Here is an 18,503-nt window from a genome sequence, read left to right on the forward strand (position 1 = left end):
AATTTATTTACCTGGAATTATATTCTGTGATATGGTTTGCATCTAAATCGCAAATAATGGATCATTAAAAGGTAAGAAGGAAAAATTGATAAGAAGGTACATTCTGCAAGCAATAAATTGATTTCTAATGCTGAGCATGTTACAGCTTCACAATTGATCTCGCTTTTTGTAAATGATGCTAGGTTTCAGTTTATCCATCTTATAATGGTATGTTGGTTGCATTATTACTTGGGTAGTTCTCGACCAGCCAGCTGGCATCGTGGTCTTTGTGAATATTTTGAACCATGGAGATTAAGCTTCTCCTTTTGACTTCTGTTGTTGGTGTTTTTCTTTAATTTCATGTTGTTCATATTGAAAAAAATTAAATGAAATTATCACTTATAGCATGAAAAGTCAAGTAAAACCCTGTTTTCATCATCTTGAGTTCTAGTTTTTAGAAAAGCAAGAGGGGGGTTCCCAATTGGCTGCAACTCATACAGTAAATAAATACACTAGCAAATATGGTTTCTGATACATTATTGCAAATGTATTGGATATGAAAATAAATCTTTGATAATGTCTCGAAATTTCTACTTCAATATAAAGCACAGACACTCAGCTAGAATGAGATCAGCACTGGGAACATAGAGGTTGTGGACATATCATACCAGCAAGTCAGTTTACAGTTTGTCAAACCTGTTACATGGTAACTTTAAAGAGTGACTAATCCGTAATTGTGGCAACTTTGTAGGATGGTTTTTCGTTTTATTTATTGTATTCCATGGGTCTTACATCAGCATTGTAGTTTTGAGCTTTGTCAAAAGTTATATAATTTATTTTAAAAACTTCTCAATTTTGAGCTGCTATTAAAGACGAAGTATACAATACAAAATATAGTAACAAGATTGAAATAAAAATAAAAAGAAAATATTACAGTAATTGATCAATAAAAACATAAAGTGACAACAAAGGATGATATAACAGTGTTTAGAATGTGTACAAATGACATTAAAAAGGATTATGATTTCGAAAGATTTGTAAAGACCCTTTGATAGAAATTAAAGCAAGATCTAAAAATAATTCTTTGCCCAATCCTAATCTCTTTAAGAAATTAACTACAAATTTTGAGATTAATCCTCTAGCACTAATCGAAAGAAATGCGTGTTATTATTCGGTTGAGAAGCTCTTATCATCCTGTCTGCTGTCCAAAAATCTGAAAGTTAGAATTTATAAAACAGTTATATTACCGGTTCTTCTGTATGGTTGTGAAACTTGGACTCTCACTCTGAGAGAGGAACATAGGTTAAGGGTGTTTGAGAATAAGGTGCTTAGGAAAATATTTGGGGCTAAGCGGGATGAAGTTACAGGAGAATGGAGAAAGTTACACAATGCAGAACTGCACACATTGTATTCTTCACCTGACATAATTAGGAACATTAAATCCAGACGTTTGAGATGGGCAGGGCATGTAGCACGTATGGGCCAGAAATGCATATAGAGTGTTAGTTGGGAGACCGGAGGGAAAAAGGCCTTTAGGGAGCCCGAGACGTAGATGGGAGGATAATATTAAAATGGATTTGAGGGAGGTGGGATATGATGATAGAGACTGGATTAATCTTGCACAGGATAGGGACCGATGGCGGGCTTATGTGAGGGCGGCAATGAACCTTCGGGTTCCTTAAAAGCCATTTGTAAGTAAGTAAGCACTAATCAAAAGACCCACCACATTGATAATTTGAACCTTGTAAAGATATTGAAAATAGCCAATATTGTGGGTTCTAGCTTATGTTGACTGCAGACTCAACTTCAAATCCTAGCAATGTTTGCGAGGGTTTTTCTTGTGGTTCTCTTTTCTCCTCTCCATCATTTCACCGTCATTCTCCATTTCAGTATTCACCATCATTTTTCAATAGTATCTACACTGTGATTTTTAGACCCTCCACAGTACGCAGGTAATACGGTGGTCAGAATACTCACAGAGAAGTTGGTGTAACTTCCTTTAGACTCTGTCAAGATCGAGAAAACTTTACCCTGCCCCATTGTAATAAGGGTTGCAGATAGCTGTCAGTGTTAAGACTATCTCTTCCAGTATGCAAGTGTGTTGTGATGCAGAGTTTAAAATTGTGTATGATAAAACAACCAATTCTGCGACCATGTGAAACATATTCATTACTGTAAATGGTTACAGAAATTTGGCGCCATGGTGTTGTAGTGTTGGTTAGAACATTTTTACGGATGAAGCCTGGTTTTAACTGTCAGGTTATGTTAATTCTCAAAATACCAGAATCTGGTATTTTGAAAACCTGTATGTAGTGAATGAAACAAAACTGGCTTGAGAGAAAACAGGCATGTGATGTGAATCCTGAATTATTGACCCAATTTATTTTGCAAGGACTGTTGTTCTGAAGTTTACTGTTCCAGTATTCTGTTCCATTTATTGATCAGTTAAATTTAATGAAAAATAGTTGCTAAATAGTATCTTAACAGGATAATTCTAGGCTCATACAGTATATACCATGCATCAATGAATTGGTTAGGATACATTTTTGGAGAGAATAATTTTGCAAAGACTATGGCCTTCAAGATCCCCTAATCTTACTCCACATGATTTATTTTGGGATGCTAATAATAATAATAATAATAATAATAATAATAATAATAATAATATTTGTCAGAAACCAGTGTACAAGGCCTGGATATGACATCGTCAGGTTCGATAGTATACACACGCACATGTATACTCACACATGCACAAACAAACTTAGCACAAATAAATATAAAGTAAACAAATAATTATAAGCAAATAAACATACATAGTCAAATAAGCAAACACTGAGAAATAAACAAAACAATCACTGAGAGATAAACAGAGTATGCTGTAGGTTAAAACATTTATATAAGGACAAAAGGTATAATTAAAATACAAAGAGACAAATTAAAATATAAAGAAAGGGTTACATTTCTAAAATACAATATTTACATCACACTCCATGAATTCAATCACTGAATAGAAAGGTCTGTTCAGCAACCATCTATGTATGCAGGACTTAAACCTATTTATTGGTAACTTTCTCGCCTCCAATGGTAGCTTATTAAATATATTTATGCCATTAAAAAAAGCAGGTATTTGAGCTCACACTCAATCTGCACCTTGTGTAATCTAATTTATCTTTATTTCTAGTGTTAAAGGAATGTATATCTGATCTAGTCTGATAAAAATCTATGTTGGATCTAAGGAATATCAAGGTTCTGTAAATGAATAGATTGTAAACTGACATTACTTTTAACTCTGGAAATAGTGGTCTACATGATTCCTTAGTATTTTTATTGAATATTACCCTCAGTGCTCTTTTGTGTAGTAATAAGATGCTATTGACTCCTGTTGCACTTCCCCATATATGAATTCCATAGTTAATGTGAGATTCAAACAGTGTAAAATATACCTGTCTGAGAGTCTCTGTTGAAACCAATGGCCTTAACTTCCTAAAAACAAAAATTACCCTCGACAATTTAGTACATATACTTTCTATGTGTTTGTGCCATCCTAATTTTGGATCCAAATAAAAACCGACAGTAGGCCTATATCGAGACAGCCCTAAAAAATTGATTACCGGTACATAAAATTATCAATAAGAAATTAAACAAATTCAGTGACAAAATTAATTTTAATTAAAGTGTTCCATAACAAAATAAAATGTGTGTATCTACGCCTTGGACAGAACAGGGGACATTTCAACATCTTATTTGAAAGGGTAAGTTCACTTATTTTGATTTGGGTTATTTTACAATGTCTATTCTATATTACAAATTGCAAACATCGCACTTCATCATTGCAGGTGACTGTAGATGGGCTATTATGAAACAATTATTGTGAGTTATTTATTTCCCAAGGCGAGTTTCTACCAAACATTTAGATGAAGCCTGGGTGGATTGTTTGAAAAGTATTGAAGGAGAACTCTCAAATTTGAAGGTGGTAGTGGAGTTCATTATGTGTGACCCTGCAACAAATGCTATGTCGAAAGATTATTTTCTTACATGAACGCTCTATGGACTGATAAGAAAAATAAATTGTCTGTAAAAAAACAGTAAAATCATTCTTCATTGAGGATTGTGTGGTTTTTGAGGACGTGATTTTTCAAAATAAACAGTTGTTAAGTGAAATTAATTCTTCAGAGAAATATTTTAAGGCCAAGGTGGATTGATTGGTTTGTTAAGGTTTTTAGAGCTTGTAGGCTACTCATTCGAATAATCTGATAAATAATGATAGCTGAAGTATAGGAATTTTTTCAACGTTAATTTGAAACTGGCATGATATAGTTGCTTCTGTTGGTAACGCAAGAAAAGGCAACATGGCGGATATCAGCGGGAAATGTTCTAAAGTTTCTCCGTTCTTTTTTTTTTTTTCGCAGTTTGCACCAAATTATGGTAAAACATAAAGATGTCATTTTTTTGACATAGGTAATGCCTTTTAGGGCCAACCGATTCAACTTAAAAAACATGGTCTGCAGTTTTCAGAAACAAAACCTGAATGGAAAACATGGAACTGAAAACCAACCAACTTTCCAAAATAAATGAGGGGTAATTGATACGCACAGGAACGCTATTTCGTAGTGCGATAATTTGGTCCAGGGAGCATCCGGTTTTTGGTGTAAAGATAATTCGTTTGGCACAGTGACATCTATGCACATTTGTGCGCAATTCTCTCTTTATTATAATTCGTTTGGCGTGTTTTTTTAATTGAAATTACGAAATGGCGTTCCTGTGCTTAACATTTTATAAATGAGGCAGTTGATAAAGGCGGCTTAAATGCGAACAATGCCATACTTTTGGGAAACAAAAATGTAAATTCCATTAAAATAATCTATAAAACGTCTTTGAAAATAATCTTCAAGACTGTTGACTATGCATAGAGTATATAGTGCTGCCCTCACTTTTAAAAATACGTACGAGTATTCTCGTGTATTTCGTCCTTAGGTTGATGCATAGACATGAAAGTTCATCTTATATGTCTATGAGTTGATGCGAGATATCTTCTCTCTGTATATTGGTCGGAACTCTTTGGAATTGTGAACATTGTGACCAATGTAGCGCCACTGTCAGCACTAAATCTGGCGATTTCTAACCGCGTTTCTTCGACAATATGTTTGAACTTTTTCATTTCTTGATCAGGGCTTGAATAGGAATTTATAAAAATGTCTCCAGTGATAATAAGAAATCTAGCGATTTTGAAATAGTTTGGCAACTTTTCGTACACTTCAATTGGCAACACTGATTGTGAAATATATTTGAATTTTACTCGCGAAAGTTTGTGAAGCCTTGTTTTGATTGTAGCTATTAGAAAGGTAATGTTATATTCATTACAGTAATGTATATTTGTACATCTAATTTTAAGCGAATGAAAGTAAGAACCTGTCAACAACAATTACACATATTAGGTTGAATTTTTTATTCACATGAAATCTCAGTAGACATAACGAAAATTGTTTTCGAGTGTGTCATTTTGAAAAGTTAACATTAATCCAAGGACATACACGTTACAGTAACAGCTACGGTTTAGTTACCATATAATTGTAATTTTCAATTTACAAGTACTATTATGAGAACTGACATTTGTGTAATTAGATTTGATCGAATGTAGGCTAACTGAAAATCTAGGCCATTGATTATTTGGCTATTGTGAAGGACCTGTCACTCGAATACTTCATGTTTATTAGATCGTTGTCCTTAGCTTAGGTTAGTTAGGTTAGCATAGCTTACTCATTGAGTGTATGTTTTGTAGCCTATTATGTTTAGATAACCATGTTCCTTCAGTGAAAAACACTTGAGATTTTTTTGTGAAGACAAAGTTATCTCATTTTACTTTCATTTCCAATAATAATTCACATTTCTCTACTGCTACAGTACCTATGTTATTTATCTGCTCTCTATACTTTTTTGCTATTTTTATTTCTCTAAAACACTATTCAAACCACCAACTTCTCACCTGCTTCACGGGTTTCGTGCAATATTTCAACATTTTTTGGGAAATTTATCAATATAATTTAATCATTTTTATAACGCTCTTTCTTCAGACTTCTACTTATGAAAAAGAAAACTCTTTTGACAATTTTTTCTCTCTTAAAATCGCGAGTTACACATCACAATCCCCGATTACTGTGTATTCAAACAAGATGTTTTTTATATAAAAATATATGGCAGATATTAGGCATAAAAATTTATCGGGTGTTTTAGAATAACTACTAGTTCCATTCTTCGGCCAAGCCATGGTATTTAATCCGTTACAGATTGACATTATACAAGAAGTTTATATTAAGAACGTCTAAGTTAAAATTAGCCTGTCATACCACAATACCCTTTAGTAACAACACTCTCCATAGTGTGGTTCAAATTGACTTATGACATCAGAAGCCTAAGTTTAGTGGGAATTTTGTGTTACTGAAGGAAATTGAAAGAGACTGATTAACTATACGAGCTAATGAAGTCAAATGTCTGCTCTATCTGTCTTCCCCCCCCCCCACCCCAAAATAAAAAAAAAAATGGAAAATTTTGCTACGAGTTATTACATATTTAAACATTACCGTCATATTTTCGGTTGCATGCTTATAGTGTATTCCAAATCTCACCGGACCGATGGATATCAATGACGTCACACTGCAGCGAAATAGGAACAAAACTGCTGGAAGGTTCAATGGCTGTTATGGTGGCTGTACAAGTTGTTATACTTATGTGTTATGTTAGCAAGATTTTGCGAAATTTCCATACTGTCATCTCGTTCAAAGAAAAGAGAGCATAAACAATTTATTTCTTGAACCAGTAGTAATAACTGGTCCATTGACATATTCGTTCATAACCCATTAACATATTTTTTTACGTTGTGCTCATTACAAACAACACAGTAGAACACACCATCATGACACAATAGTGCACAGTGTTATTCGTCTTCTAATTCCTGCCCTATACAAGAACCAATCAGATTCACTGATGGATACTGCCACCACCTCTACTAGCTGATGGAACTGGTGCAACAGCGGTAAAGCATCAATGACATAATCGTTAAAATTTGGAACACCATGATGTCATCAGATTGCTCACCGCTGAGATTCGGAATACGCTCTTTAACAATGGAAAACTACTAAAATAATAACTTCGAGTCATGTTACGGAAGGAAAAAATGTCCAACCCATTATTATTTAAGTGTTTGTATGTAGAAATTAGAATTTAAACATTATTAGAATGCTTCAATACATACGAAAGTTTGTTAATCTTCCTTAATATCAACTGGAACATAAAAATAATAGTGCACATGTTCTGTTTCGATCACTTGTGGTTTTGAAATAATACTGATTACTATGTTTGTTTTTGAAATCACAGAAATATCATCTTTGTATTTGAATACTGTTTGATTTGTGCCCATACAGTTTAGTCATACAATTTTATATTCATCATCTTCCAGCACTTTCTGAACAATGCATAAATACCTGAAGAAAGACTCTTGTCTGTGAGAAGAAAATTTTATTAGAACATATTAAGTAGCGTGATCTTCTGAAATAATTCATACCGGTACATTATTCGTATGAATATCTTTAGAATCACATTGATCAAAATCTTCAACAATTTGCACCAGTTTGCAATCATTGTGTTTCAAATTGAAGCAGGATTATTCTCCAAAAGGAGCAACATGTTGCTATTGTTTCTAGGAACAGCAAAATTATAATTTCGATTTCCATTCACTTTGTTATCCAACGAAAGTGTGGTGTAAGGTATTCTAAATAGATAAGAACATAGGGGCCATCCCATTGTTACAGGTGTGACATTTGCACTCAATTTTTTTTTTTTTTAATTACGTTTAATCTAATATGCAATGTTTATTTTAGCGCCCCAATTATTGGACTGTTTTCTTCTCAAAAAGAGCAAACATCTTCAACAAATAGATTTAGAAAAATTATTATAACAAAGTATTATGTGTTTAACTTCAAACTTTGGTTAGGGGTGTGCCATTTTTCGGACATAGATTTGTAACCTTAAACATTCTAATGAATGAACTCTGAATTATGTTGAGAGTAGTACATATGACTATTTTTCCAAGAATGTACAATTATTGAGGTATCTATTTCATAGTCCTAAATTATTTTTGAATTATAATTATTTTAGATATGAATTTTTTTATTACAGGTGTGACATAAATTTGTTATGGGTGTGACGAGTGCAACAAGGTGTTGAATTAAGTGTGTAGCCTAATATGTAGGAAAAACTGTTTTATCTTACAGCAATACCTAAGTACTGTACAAATAAAGTCAGAAATAGTTTTGAAACTTATTTTTTAGTTAAATACTTTAGTAAGTAGGTCACACAATTGCAAATCATAGCCTACCTTGGACTTTGTAGGCCTAATCCCTTGTACAACACTGGTAAAAAATTAACATGAACAGCCTTTAGTTAACTGATTTGTTTGAAATGGGAAATGTTACTTTACTTATAAACTAGGAAAACAAAATAATAAGTAATACAATTTAATCAAGTTGGATCTTGCTAACGATGTAATGAACCTTGAACCTTAAAAGTTGGTTATTCAGCTCACAGATTCAGAATTCACGGCGTCTCTTCTGACGGTCTTCACCTGCCTTGTCATCGAACAACAGACGACAGAGTCTTCTCGACTCCTCCTGCACTGCGAAATGACACAGTTCATTTCAATGTGCAGATTTACACCAGCCATTTCCTCCTCGTCCCGTCCCGTGATCACTTTGATCATATTTCCGTCCCCCTCGCGTATGTGGTACCTAAGAGGTTACATCCATTTTCGGTTTTCCCCTTCAAAATTTTCTAGAGCTCCTTCAGTGGAGCAGCATAACCTGGAGTGAGACTAGTGGCCAACAGACTTGGAGCTCATATATTTAGTTTCTTGCAGCCCCGAACCCCTTGCAAGGACGTGTTTTGCATACCTTTTAAATTTGTTCTCCCAATTCTCCTCTTTCAATTCAATTTAAATTTCACTGATGACAACTTCGAGTGAAGCTTCCACTTCTCTAGGTTTCGACCAGCTATGTAGGCTACTTCATTCCACTGTCTCTAAGTAACATTCTTTCCAATATTTGTCTCAGGTTGAATGATATGGTAAAAAATCTTAGTTTTACAAAAATAACAGTCTAGTTATATATTTTTCCTCAGCAATGTTGCAAGAAATATTTCCAAAAGTTTGCCAGGTGTTCAGCAAAATGTGGTAATTACTTCCTTTTTTACAGTTTCAATTAAAAAGTTTAAATTTTCATGATAGTGGCAGACGCAAACATTGTGAAGTAAACTAAAGGATAAGTGCATATGAGGTCGTAATTTGTAGAACTTGCTTAGCCCAACTCTTTCACTGTCCTTAGAATTTTCTTCTGTAAACAATTGAAAGTCTTTCCTTAAATAACAACCACGTATTTCTTCTGGAGAATATATCACTTGCCTGTTTTTGGATCTTTGACATACTTTGTATCTCTTTTTCCTGGAGCCTGATAACTAACTTCACCTCTGTAATAAAAGTTGTACAAGAGTTCAATTTGTTCTTTCCTAATAGCTCTTTGGGACCTACGATTGCTGCCTTCAGTCTTCCTAAACACAGGCTTAATTTCTGATGTTAATTTCAGGAGAACAGTTTGCTACTTCGATGAACTTTTGGGCATTGACTTCTTTACTCTGCTAACAGCTTTTCTGAGTGACTGAATGGACTGATACTAACCCACTGGCGACAATTTTTGCTAAGGTGGTTGCTGCATGGAAACAATTTTTTTTTCCGGACATTTCTTCTGACAAGCATCGTCTCTTGTTCGTTTATCTTTCAACTTTTTAGAATCTGATAATTTAAATTTTTTTCTTGTTTCTTCAACCCTTTTTCTTTTTTTCAATAAGTGAGCTTCTTTGAAGTCAGAATCGGTCATTATTTTCTTTCTCCAAGCAGAGATTCTTTTACAGGAGGCATCTACACACAGGTATATCCACGAGAAGTTGCATTATTGTTGGAATTTTATTCAATAAATCTTCTTTACCTACTTTGCAATGAGCCTGTTACTATTAATAAAGAATCAACATTTTAGGCTTCTGCTTAGAGCTGTAGGCTAAATTTCTAGAATATCAGAGAACTCCATTTAAAAAATAACATTGATCAAAACGATTGGTAACTTAAATAAAAAGGAATATAGCCTCATCCAAAACTGACCTTTTTTACGTGTCTAAAAAAATAGTTATTTCAAAGGTCTAGATAGCTAGGCCTATCACATGAGGATATCACCACAATGCAAGCAACACTGCATTCCTCCTGGGCTTATTTGTCATGGATGTGACAGAAAATATACAATAAAAACATTTAAAAGTCTAATTGACATTGCATTATTTTTGTGGATGATGAACTCATTCCTAGCCTTACTTCTGCTAATTTTAACAAAATAATTAATTTTAGTTTACTAATAAACGTAACTTAATCACTTTTTTCGTTACGGGTTTGATAACAAGACATACTAACTTATTAAGTGCTGTTAACTGTTCAGTACATCTCGTTCATAAAACTCCATTTTCTGGGTGTATAACCACCTGCACACGACTGATTTCACTTCTTCATCTGATCCAAAGCGTTGGCCTCCTAGGAATTTTTTCATTGGTCTGAAGAGGTGAAACTCAGACTGTGCGAGTCTGGACTGTAGGGTGGGTGACTGCTGCCTTAATGCCTTTGACATTGGGTGGTGTTGCAGCGGTCACTTGTCATCTGTAACGTGCTTCGTCGGTAAGATTTACTCGGCCCTTTTCGAAGAACCTGCACCACCTGGAGATTTGCTATGGTCCAGACAATCAGCACCATACATCTCCAACATTTTCCTATTGATTTCACTCGGACTTTTTTGTTTTGGTCAGAAAAAACGGAGTACATCTCGATGCTCTTCACAAGTAGATGATGCTAGCACATGTTCCATCTTTACTCGGTAGTTACCACTTGTTCCCTCAGGGTAACACTGAATCGAGCCATTGCTGTCTGTAGTGCAAGATTCAAACTATCTGCCAACTCTGAACGTCCTAACCAAAATAGTATACCGTAAAGAAATTGTCGTGTGTTACTTTCTGATCCTCCCTAGTATCTTGTAAAAGGGTTATTGTGACTTGGTCAGTAGGAATTTATAGATTTTCAGGATAGTATTTCTGCACTTAACTGTGGAAAGATAACAGACAATGTAAAAATAAGCTTCCAGAACATTACAGTTTGAATGCAATTTTTACAATACAGTGTATATACAAAGGTAAAGTTATACATTAATGTCGTGAATTTTTTTATATTGTGTGAACTCAGTTGTAATTAGAATTAATAATAATGATGATGATAATTTTTCAGATAACTTTTCGTAATATTTTGTCGTCAATTATTTATAGAATTACAGTAAATTTTAGATGAAGTACAGTTTTTTTTATTTACAGATATTATAAAATGGAAGAGACCACACTACAGTCAGATGTATCATCTGATACAGATAGTTCTGATATTTTAGAGGGAACGCCGGTGAAGGAAGATCAGAATAAAATATTCAGAACATTAATTGTTAACAAGTCTGGACAAAATATGGGTACATATAGGCAGAAAAAGAATGTGATATACTCATCAGATTCTGATGAAAGTGTGGAAGAAAGAGAATCCAGTAAATGTGATTCTAAGGAAATAAGAAAATCACTACATCCTGTCACAGGTACTGGAAGGTACAGAGAAAATGTCCGTATAATAGAGTCAGACGACACTGATTCAGACGATGATAGTGATGTAAGTGAAGATGAGGGAAAAATCTCTGTCTCAGATAATTCGACTGTTGATGTAAATGAGGCTGAAGGAAAAATTTCAGTATCAGATACTTCTTCTGTTCATTTAGTAGAGGATGAGAGTAAAATCTCAATATCGGATAATTCGTCTGTTGAAAATTCTGTTGAATTGAACACATCCATAGCTGAATTATCAATAAAAGCACAGAAGTCTGAGAATGTAGAAAACTCTGCTGTGGATTCTTCTGTAATGTCTGGTCCTACTTCGAGACAAGCCTTTCATTCAGATAAGAAAGAAAAGGGAACACCTAGCTCTGAAGCAAGGAATGAGGACTCAAGCATAATGTTGATTAAAGAGGTAAGTTTTTAGCTAGCTACATTGCATGATTAAACTGTTGTGTTATTTTGTTGTGAGAAATTATAATTCTGTGGCACCATGCATGAAACCCATAACCCTCAATTATCCCATTCTGAGCAAATCAAGGATTTAATGCATAGAGATTTATTACTTTAAATGTACACTTAATGGCAAAAAGAATGGATCAACGCTTGGTTGATAGTAATGTGAAGTTCTATTGCGCAGTTCACCCATGTAAACACACTGCACTTCAAGGGGGTTGGGGGGGGTGCGTGTACGTGCATGTTTGTTTTTGCATGTGTGATTCTCGTTTATTTGTTGATTAGTGTCATTCATTTGTTATTGTTTGTATTTGTCGATAAGTGTTATTAATTTGTTATTTACTTACCGGACATATGTTGTAAATTTAACTTTCAAGACTGTCATGCTTTTGATGTGATGTCTTAAGTGAAATGCTGTCAAGTGTAAGGCAGTGTCAAATGCTGTGCAAAATAAGACGATTCAGTGAGTAGCTATATTGGCAATTGAATTGGCCATTAGAAAAAGAGCCTGTCTACAGTTTTCTGAAAATAGTTTTATTGCATTAAAATACAGTCCATCCCATCATGAGACATATAAATTGACTAAAAGAGAGGTCCATTAAGTCAATTGCAAGCCTTTCAGAATTTGAAGAAAGTCGTGCTGATGCATAGAAAATAATATGAATAGTATTCAGTTTTCTCTCTTGAAAATTTCTAATGTTTAGATGGGCCTTTTTTCTACTGCCATATTCAATTCTATTTCCTCATTATAACAATGAAGAAACTTCACTAAATGGTTTAATGTCATTAATAGTAAACTATGAGAATAAAAAAAATGCATTATTTCTCGTTTGTTACACAAGGTAAAAATATTAAAATGCTGATACACAGAATGACAATTTCACCAGATGTTTTACAATCTGAAACATTGAATTGCTCAAAATACTATACCCACATTAGTTACGATTGAATTTTCTTAGAGTGTTCTAATTCCGCGTATTGCACATTAATTTATTTTATATTTACATGCAGTATTTGTAGTACTCACTATCATGTAAAAGTTGAGTTATTTCTAACCTTCTAACAAACCACAAAAATTCTCTTACTGGCATATTGCAACTATTTAAAATGACTTGATATTTTGAGAGGCAACTTACTATATGCAATACATAACAGCCAGGTGACTGAAGATGGACAAGAGGGAAATACACTCGGTGAATAGTGCTTGTAGTGGAGCTCCGCTGTAATTCTGCTATTATGCTCGTCATTTAATGAAAGTTAGGCCTAATATTAACTGACTGGTTTTTCTTACAGTGTTCTCCTGTTAATGTAGCAAAACAATCAGCAAACAGTGAAAGTGAGAGTAATTTTAAACCTGCATTATCATCAACACCAATATCAGATGTCTCTAAACCAGGGATGAAAGATGAAGCTGTTAATGCAATAGAACGAAGCTTTCAGAGTGTGGCCATTTCAGAAAAGAAGAGTTCACCAAATTCATCTAGTGACTTTCATTCTCTCATTGTTCAGAAGAAAGCATTGCAGTCAGATATTGTTTCTGTATCAAAGGAAATTGAAAAGTTACGGGTATGGTTAAATTTATTCATTCATAGCTTTCTGCCCAAGGGCAGGTTCTTCACTGCAAACCCAGCATTCTCCATCTTCCCTCTGCCTTCCTCTTAGTCTCGTATGATCCATTATGGTTAAATGCTGGGATTGAATTACAGTATTAGACCAACTGCTTTGGTTCTTCGTTTCGAAAAAAGTATTGTTGTTAGTGAAATCAGCTTTTCAACAATTATGAATATGTAAAATTAATTACGTATTTTCAGCTTGTCATTTGAAAATCTCTTATTTCCTAATGATCTGGTTTCATTACTTTTCACGTTTTAGTTTGAAAGCATGTATTTGTGTACTTACATTCGTTCTCTCTCTGTCTCTCTCCTCCCCTTCTCACTGTCCCTCTCCTCCTGAAGTGGATTCTCCTGTTTTCCAGCAGTCGCAATATCTGTCACTGAGACATATACACAGTAGTTTATGGCACATCTATTTTTTCTGAAAATACTGAAGTGCATTAACTACCTGACTGCTGCTTGTGATTTATAGACACTGTATGCATAAACTGGATGACCAGCCTTTTCTCTTCACCTGTGTTTTGTAATCATGGTGAGGTAAAGTATAGAATAATGCATGGTTATTGTTGAGATATTTATTATAAGAACAAAAGCTGTTCCTATTGTAAATGTATCAGGAAACGTAAGACATTGTCCTAATACTCCTGTTCTGACAGTGTGGTGTCTTTCAGGGTTGTATGCTAAATTTTGAAAAGCATCTTAGCTGCAAAGAGAGATGCATAGATTAAAACCTTTCACTCATTCAATCTTCTTAATGTATCCAGCTGTGTGCTGACAACATAAAGTCCACTATAGTCCACTGTAGTCTTTTCATTTCTTGTATGACTTGAGGCTTTTCCGGCATTTGATATAGAATAACTCTTCTCGGGTTCTCAGCCAGGTGAGTTGATATTTGCTTCCAAGCTTTCGATGGCTAGCTCTGCCATCTTTTTCAGAAAAAGTCCACACCTGTGGAGTAACGGTCAGCGCATCTGGCTGCGAAACCAGGTGGCCCGGGTTCGAATCCCAGTCGGGGCAAGTTACCTGGTTGAGGTTTTTTTCCGAGGTTTTCCCTCAACCCAATACGAGCAAATGCTGGGTAACTTTCGGTGCTGGACCCCAGATTCATTTCACTGGCATTATCACCTTCATATCATTCAGACGCTAAATAACCTAGATGTTGATACAGCGTCGTAAAATAACCCAATTTTAAAAAAAATTTTCAGTAAATGAAGTGTTGTGGGACCATGTCTAACCAGTGTGTATATATATATATATATATATATATATATATATATATATATATAAGAACATCAATGCAGCGTAAGACAATTACCCCAATAAGTCTGCAGTTGTGCAACACAGCCTAGAAACGGGCCACAAGATAGATTTCGGCGCCACCACCGTCTGGACAAGACATCAAGTTATTGGGACCTGGTCATCAAGGAAACCATCAAAATGCAGCTGGATGGCAATAATTTCAACAGAGACGGGGGCCTACAGCTGAGTACAGTATGGAAACCTGCCATCAACACGCTTCGACTACCAACACATGGCAGGCAGTCGGGACAGGAACTAGCTCCTGATTGGCCATTGCTTCGGCCAACCAGAATGCGACAGGTGGTCGGGACTAGGAACTAGCTCCTGATTGGCCAGCAGCAGGAAGCCCTACTGACGTATATATACCTGCTAGACATGGTCCCACGACACTTCATTCCCTGAAGAAGATGGCAGAGCTAGCCATCGAAAGCTTGGAAGGAAATGTCCAACTCACCTGGCTGAGAACCCGAGAAGAGTTATTCTTTTCAGTTCTTGTGTTCATTATACAGTAGAATTCCTCGTATCTGGCAATTGTGGGACAAAGCCAGTGCCGGATAATTGGAAAATACGTTTATAAGTTATGTAAAGACGTACTGTACTGCACAAACATTTTTTTCCATTTTGAAATTTAGTAATTTTTGTATAGGCCTAGATATTTAAAAATTAAGTTTTGAGATACATACAGTGTTTATTTTTAGTACTGAATATATTAATGTACATTCATCAGTTCATAATTACAGTAATACATAATTGCATAAAAAATACTAACTCTATGACAATAAATGGCGGCCATGTGCTGTGAAGAGCAGTGTATAGCCAAGGTCGCTACTATGAAGATGATTTAGCACTCGATGATTTGAACCTCTTTAACATATCTCTAATGTCTGCTTGTTTATATATACTATCTATTACTCAAATGAAAGTTTTATGCACTACAGCGTAACAGAGAATTTCACACTTTCCTATTTAGACTCGTCCAACACTTCTTCGAAACAGGCAAGTTCAAGTAGTAAATTTAAAGATATTGTCTTTGTGCATGGTTTGCAAGGCCCAAGTGACAGCTTATTGGTGCTACCTGATCTACACCAGGGACATAATGGGGTTTTCTGTCTATGTTTTCACGTGTGATCAATGTAAAGAGTAAACACAACATATGGCATGTGCGATCCACAAAAACATCTGACATCTTTGTCCAACACTTTCCTTTCGCATGAATGACAATTTTTTTTTTTTTTTTGCCTAGCCAAAAGTGCCATTGTTTTGGTATTGCCGGTTATTTGGGTGCTAGATACGAGGGATTTTACTGTAGATGCCTGTTGCTAGTAGCCAGAGTTGGGGGTGTACTGCAGAGCTGTGTCTTCTGCAACTAGTACTGATGATTTTAATTTTCTTAGATTAAAACCTTTACAGTGGACACATTAGAAGTCAGGTTTGAAGTAATTACATGCAAATTCAAAAAGTTGTGGAAATTTGTTGTATATATTAAAACTTGATTCTGAAAAATAAAACATATTATAGGTTTATTTTAATATTTTTGTTACCAACTTATAGGCACACCTCAATTATATAATTAAAAACTAACTAAATAGCTTAAAAGAAAATACTTTAAATAAAAGAAATCAGCTCAGAATTCACAATCTCATCATGTATATACTGCAGGTATCAATAAAAAATCGAATTCTAATGTTGCTGTCGAGATTATCCAGCCTTTGAATCACTGAACTCTTATAAGGTCACACTTACAGTAATTTTGTTGCTGTATTTGCGGATTCACGTGAACCTGTATACTGTGCTGCTAGATAATTGAGAAATTTTCTTGGACTTTTCTTATGCTGTTCCAATTTCATTAAATTTCTCTTCTGTTAAAACAGTCCTTTACTGTTTGCTTGTCCGACACCAAACTTATAACAAAATCTTTTTGTAGATGACTTGGTTGGGATATGTACCTCAGACAATTTTCTCACAAGTTTAACTTAGAAATTGATTCTCTTCCAGTTTAGAATGTTCGTTTATTTTTATCATGTTTAGATTTGCATTATATAACAATGTTTTTCTTCAGTCCAGATTGATAAAAATACTGTGTCCTACTTTCTTCTAGATGATTTTAAAAACTGTAAATCTATCAAACCTACCAGATCGTGGTATCAGAATTCAGATAGCTTTGTCTGAAAAAGAAACCAGATTAAAGAAACTGATGGATCGGTGGCAGTCGTCTAACTTCGATGCAGTGCCAGGTCTGATCATTTCATTGCATGATCTGAAAATTTATATTTTAACACTTACTTGACTTTGGCTGAGTGATTGAGAAGGTAACCTGTATATATGTGTTCACAGAATCAGCCGAAGGTGAAAGAAAGCCACATGTTGACATTACTGTAAAAGGTGAAAGAATGATTCCTGGCTTGCCAAAAGGTATGGTAACATTTTTCGAAATGAAAAGGGACAAGAGGGGAGATGACTTCTTCGGTTAATTAGTAAAACTGACTATAATAAATTCCACATTTTTCGTAACTTAATTTTGAGAAAATAAGTAGCTAATAACAAAAGTGAGAGTGAATTTCGTGCCTGACGATGTATATAATTTTTCAAATAATTTGTATCAGTGTTTCATTATACAGTGAATCTGCAGTAACATTAAATTTGTCATATTTTCAGCATTACACATATTATGAACTCTGTCATTTCTGTGACAGAACATGGCAACACCACACATTTCTGTTCAGAACACTATTATAATCTATAATTATGTCTCGCTAATTGCTTAGCATTTTTCTGATTGCTTTTCGTTCAAGTTTCATATAAATGTGTGTTCTTTACTTGATTTAAACCCTGAAAATGTACATAAGATCATTAAGTACAAAGTCTGCCATTTATTTCTTGAAAAGGACGTCCTTCAAGTGACCACCATTCATTCACACACATTGTTGGTGCTAAGCACGTTGAACTCCTGGTCACAGAAAGCCAAAGTAGATACATCAATGTTGTCTGGAGTACGCAGTCTTCTGTTTCCCTGGAGATTTTTTCATCAGTGCCGAACCACTTTCCTCTAAGTTGGTAACCTGTGTTTGTCACATGAGCGGATGGAGTGAGATCATGGTGCTATAAATTAGATTGACGACGAAATTCACTTTTAGGATCTCAAAATTGTCACTCTTGCAAAGCTTATAATTGCAAAAGTACGTGCACTGCTCCACTTCTCCATGATGTCTAAATAACATTGTATTGACAATAGAATGCGCATGCAGTTTACCCCTGTTCATCTGTTCTGTAAGAGATATATTTTCCTTAAAATGGCCTGTTCTCTGGTAGACCCTGTACATCAGAAAAACGAGACAGCACAGTGTTGCCAGATAGACTTCTTTCATTTTATTTATTTAGATATAGCCGTTGAAAATTCGAAAATAAGAGTATTTATTTTTCTCTGTAAGAAAAGCTTGT

The 18,503-nt window shown here is 34.7% G+C and overlaps 1 protein-coding gene across 2 annotated transcripts in view; it reads left to right on the plus strand.

Moving 5' to 3' along the window:
• Positions 1–5,197: 5,197 nt before the first annotated feature.
• Positions 5,198–18,503, plus strand: part of lds (transcription termination factor lodestar) — a 58,695-nt gene continuing 45,389 nt past the window's right edge. For both annotated transcript variants that reach the window (XM_069841931.1, XM_069841930.1), the window contains exons 1-5: positions 5,198–5,321; positions 11,422–12,112; positions 13,447–13,719; positions 17,164–17,299; positions 17,400–17,477. In XM_069841931.1, coding sequence (XP_069698032.1) covers positions 11,432–12,112; positions 13,447–13,719; positions 17,164–17,299; positions 17,400–17,477 — 1,168 coding nt within the window. In that variant the 5' untranslated portion in view covers positions 5,198–5,321; positions 11,422–11,431. The remainder of the gene's footprint in view (positions 5,322–11,421; positions 12,113–13,446; positions 13,720–17,163; positions 17,300–17,399; positions 17,478–18,503) is intronic.

Source organism: Periplaneta americana, chromosome 12, assembly GCF_040183065.1.
Source record: "Periplaneta americana isolate PAMFEO1 chromosome 12, P.americana_PAMFEO1_priV1, whole genome shotgun sequence".
NCBI classification, from domain to species: Eukaryota; Metazoa; Arthropoda; class Insecta; order Blattodea; family Blattidae; genus Periplaneta; species Periplaneta americana.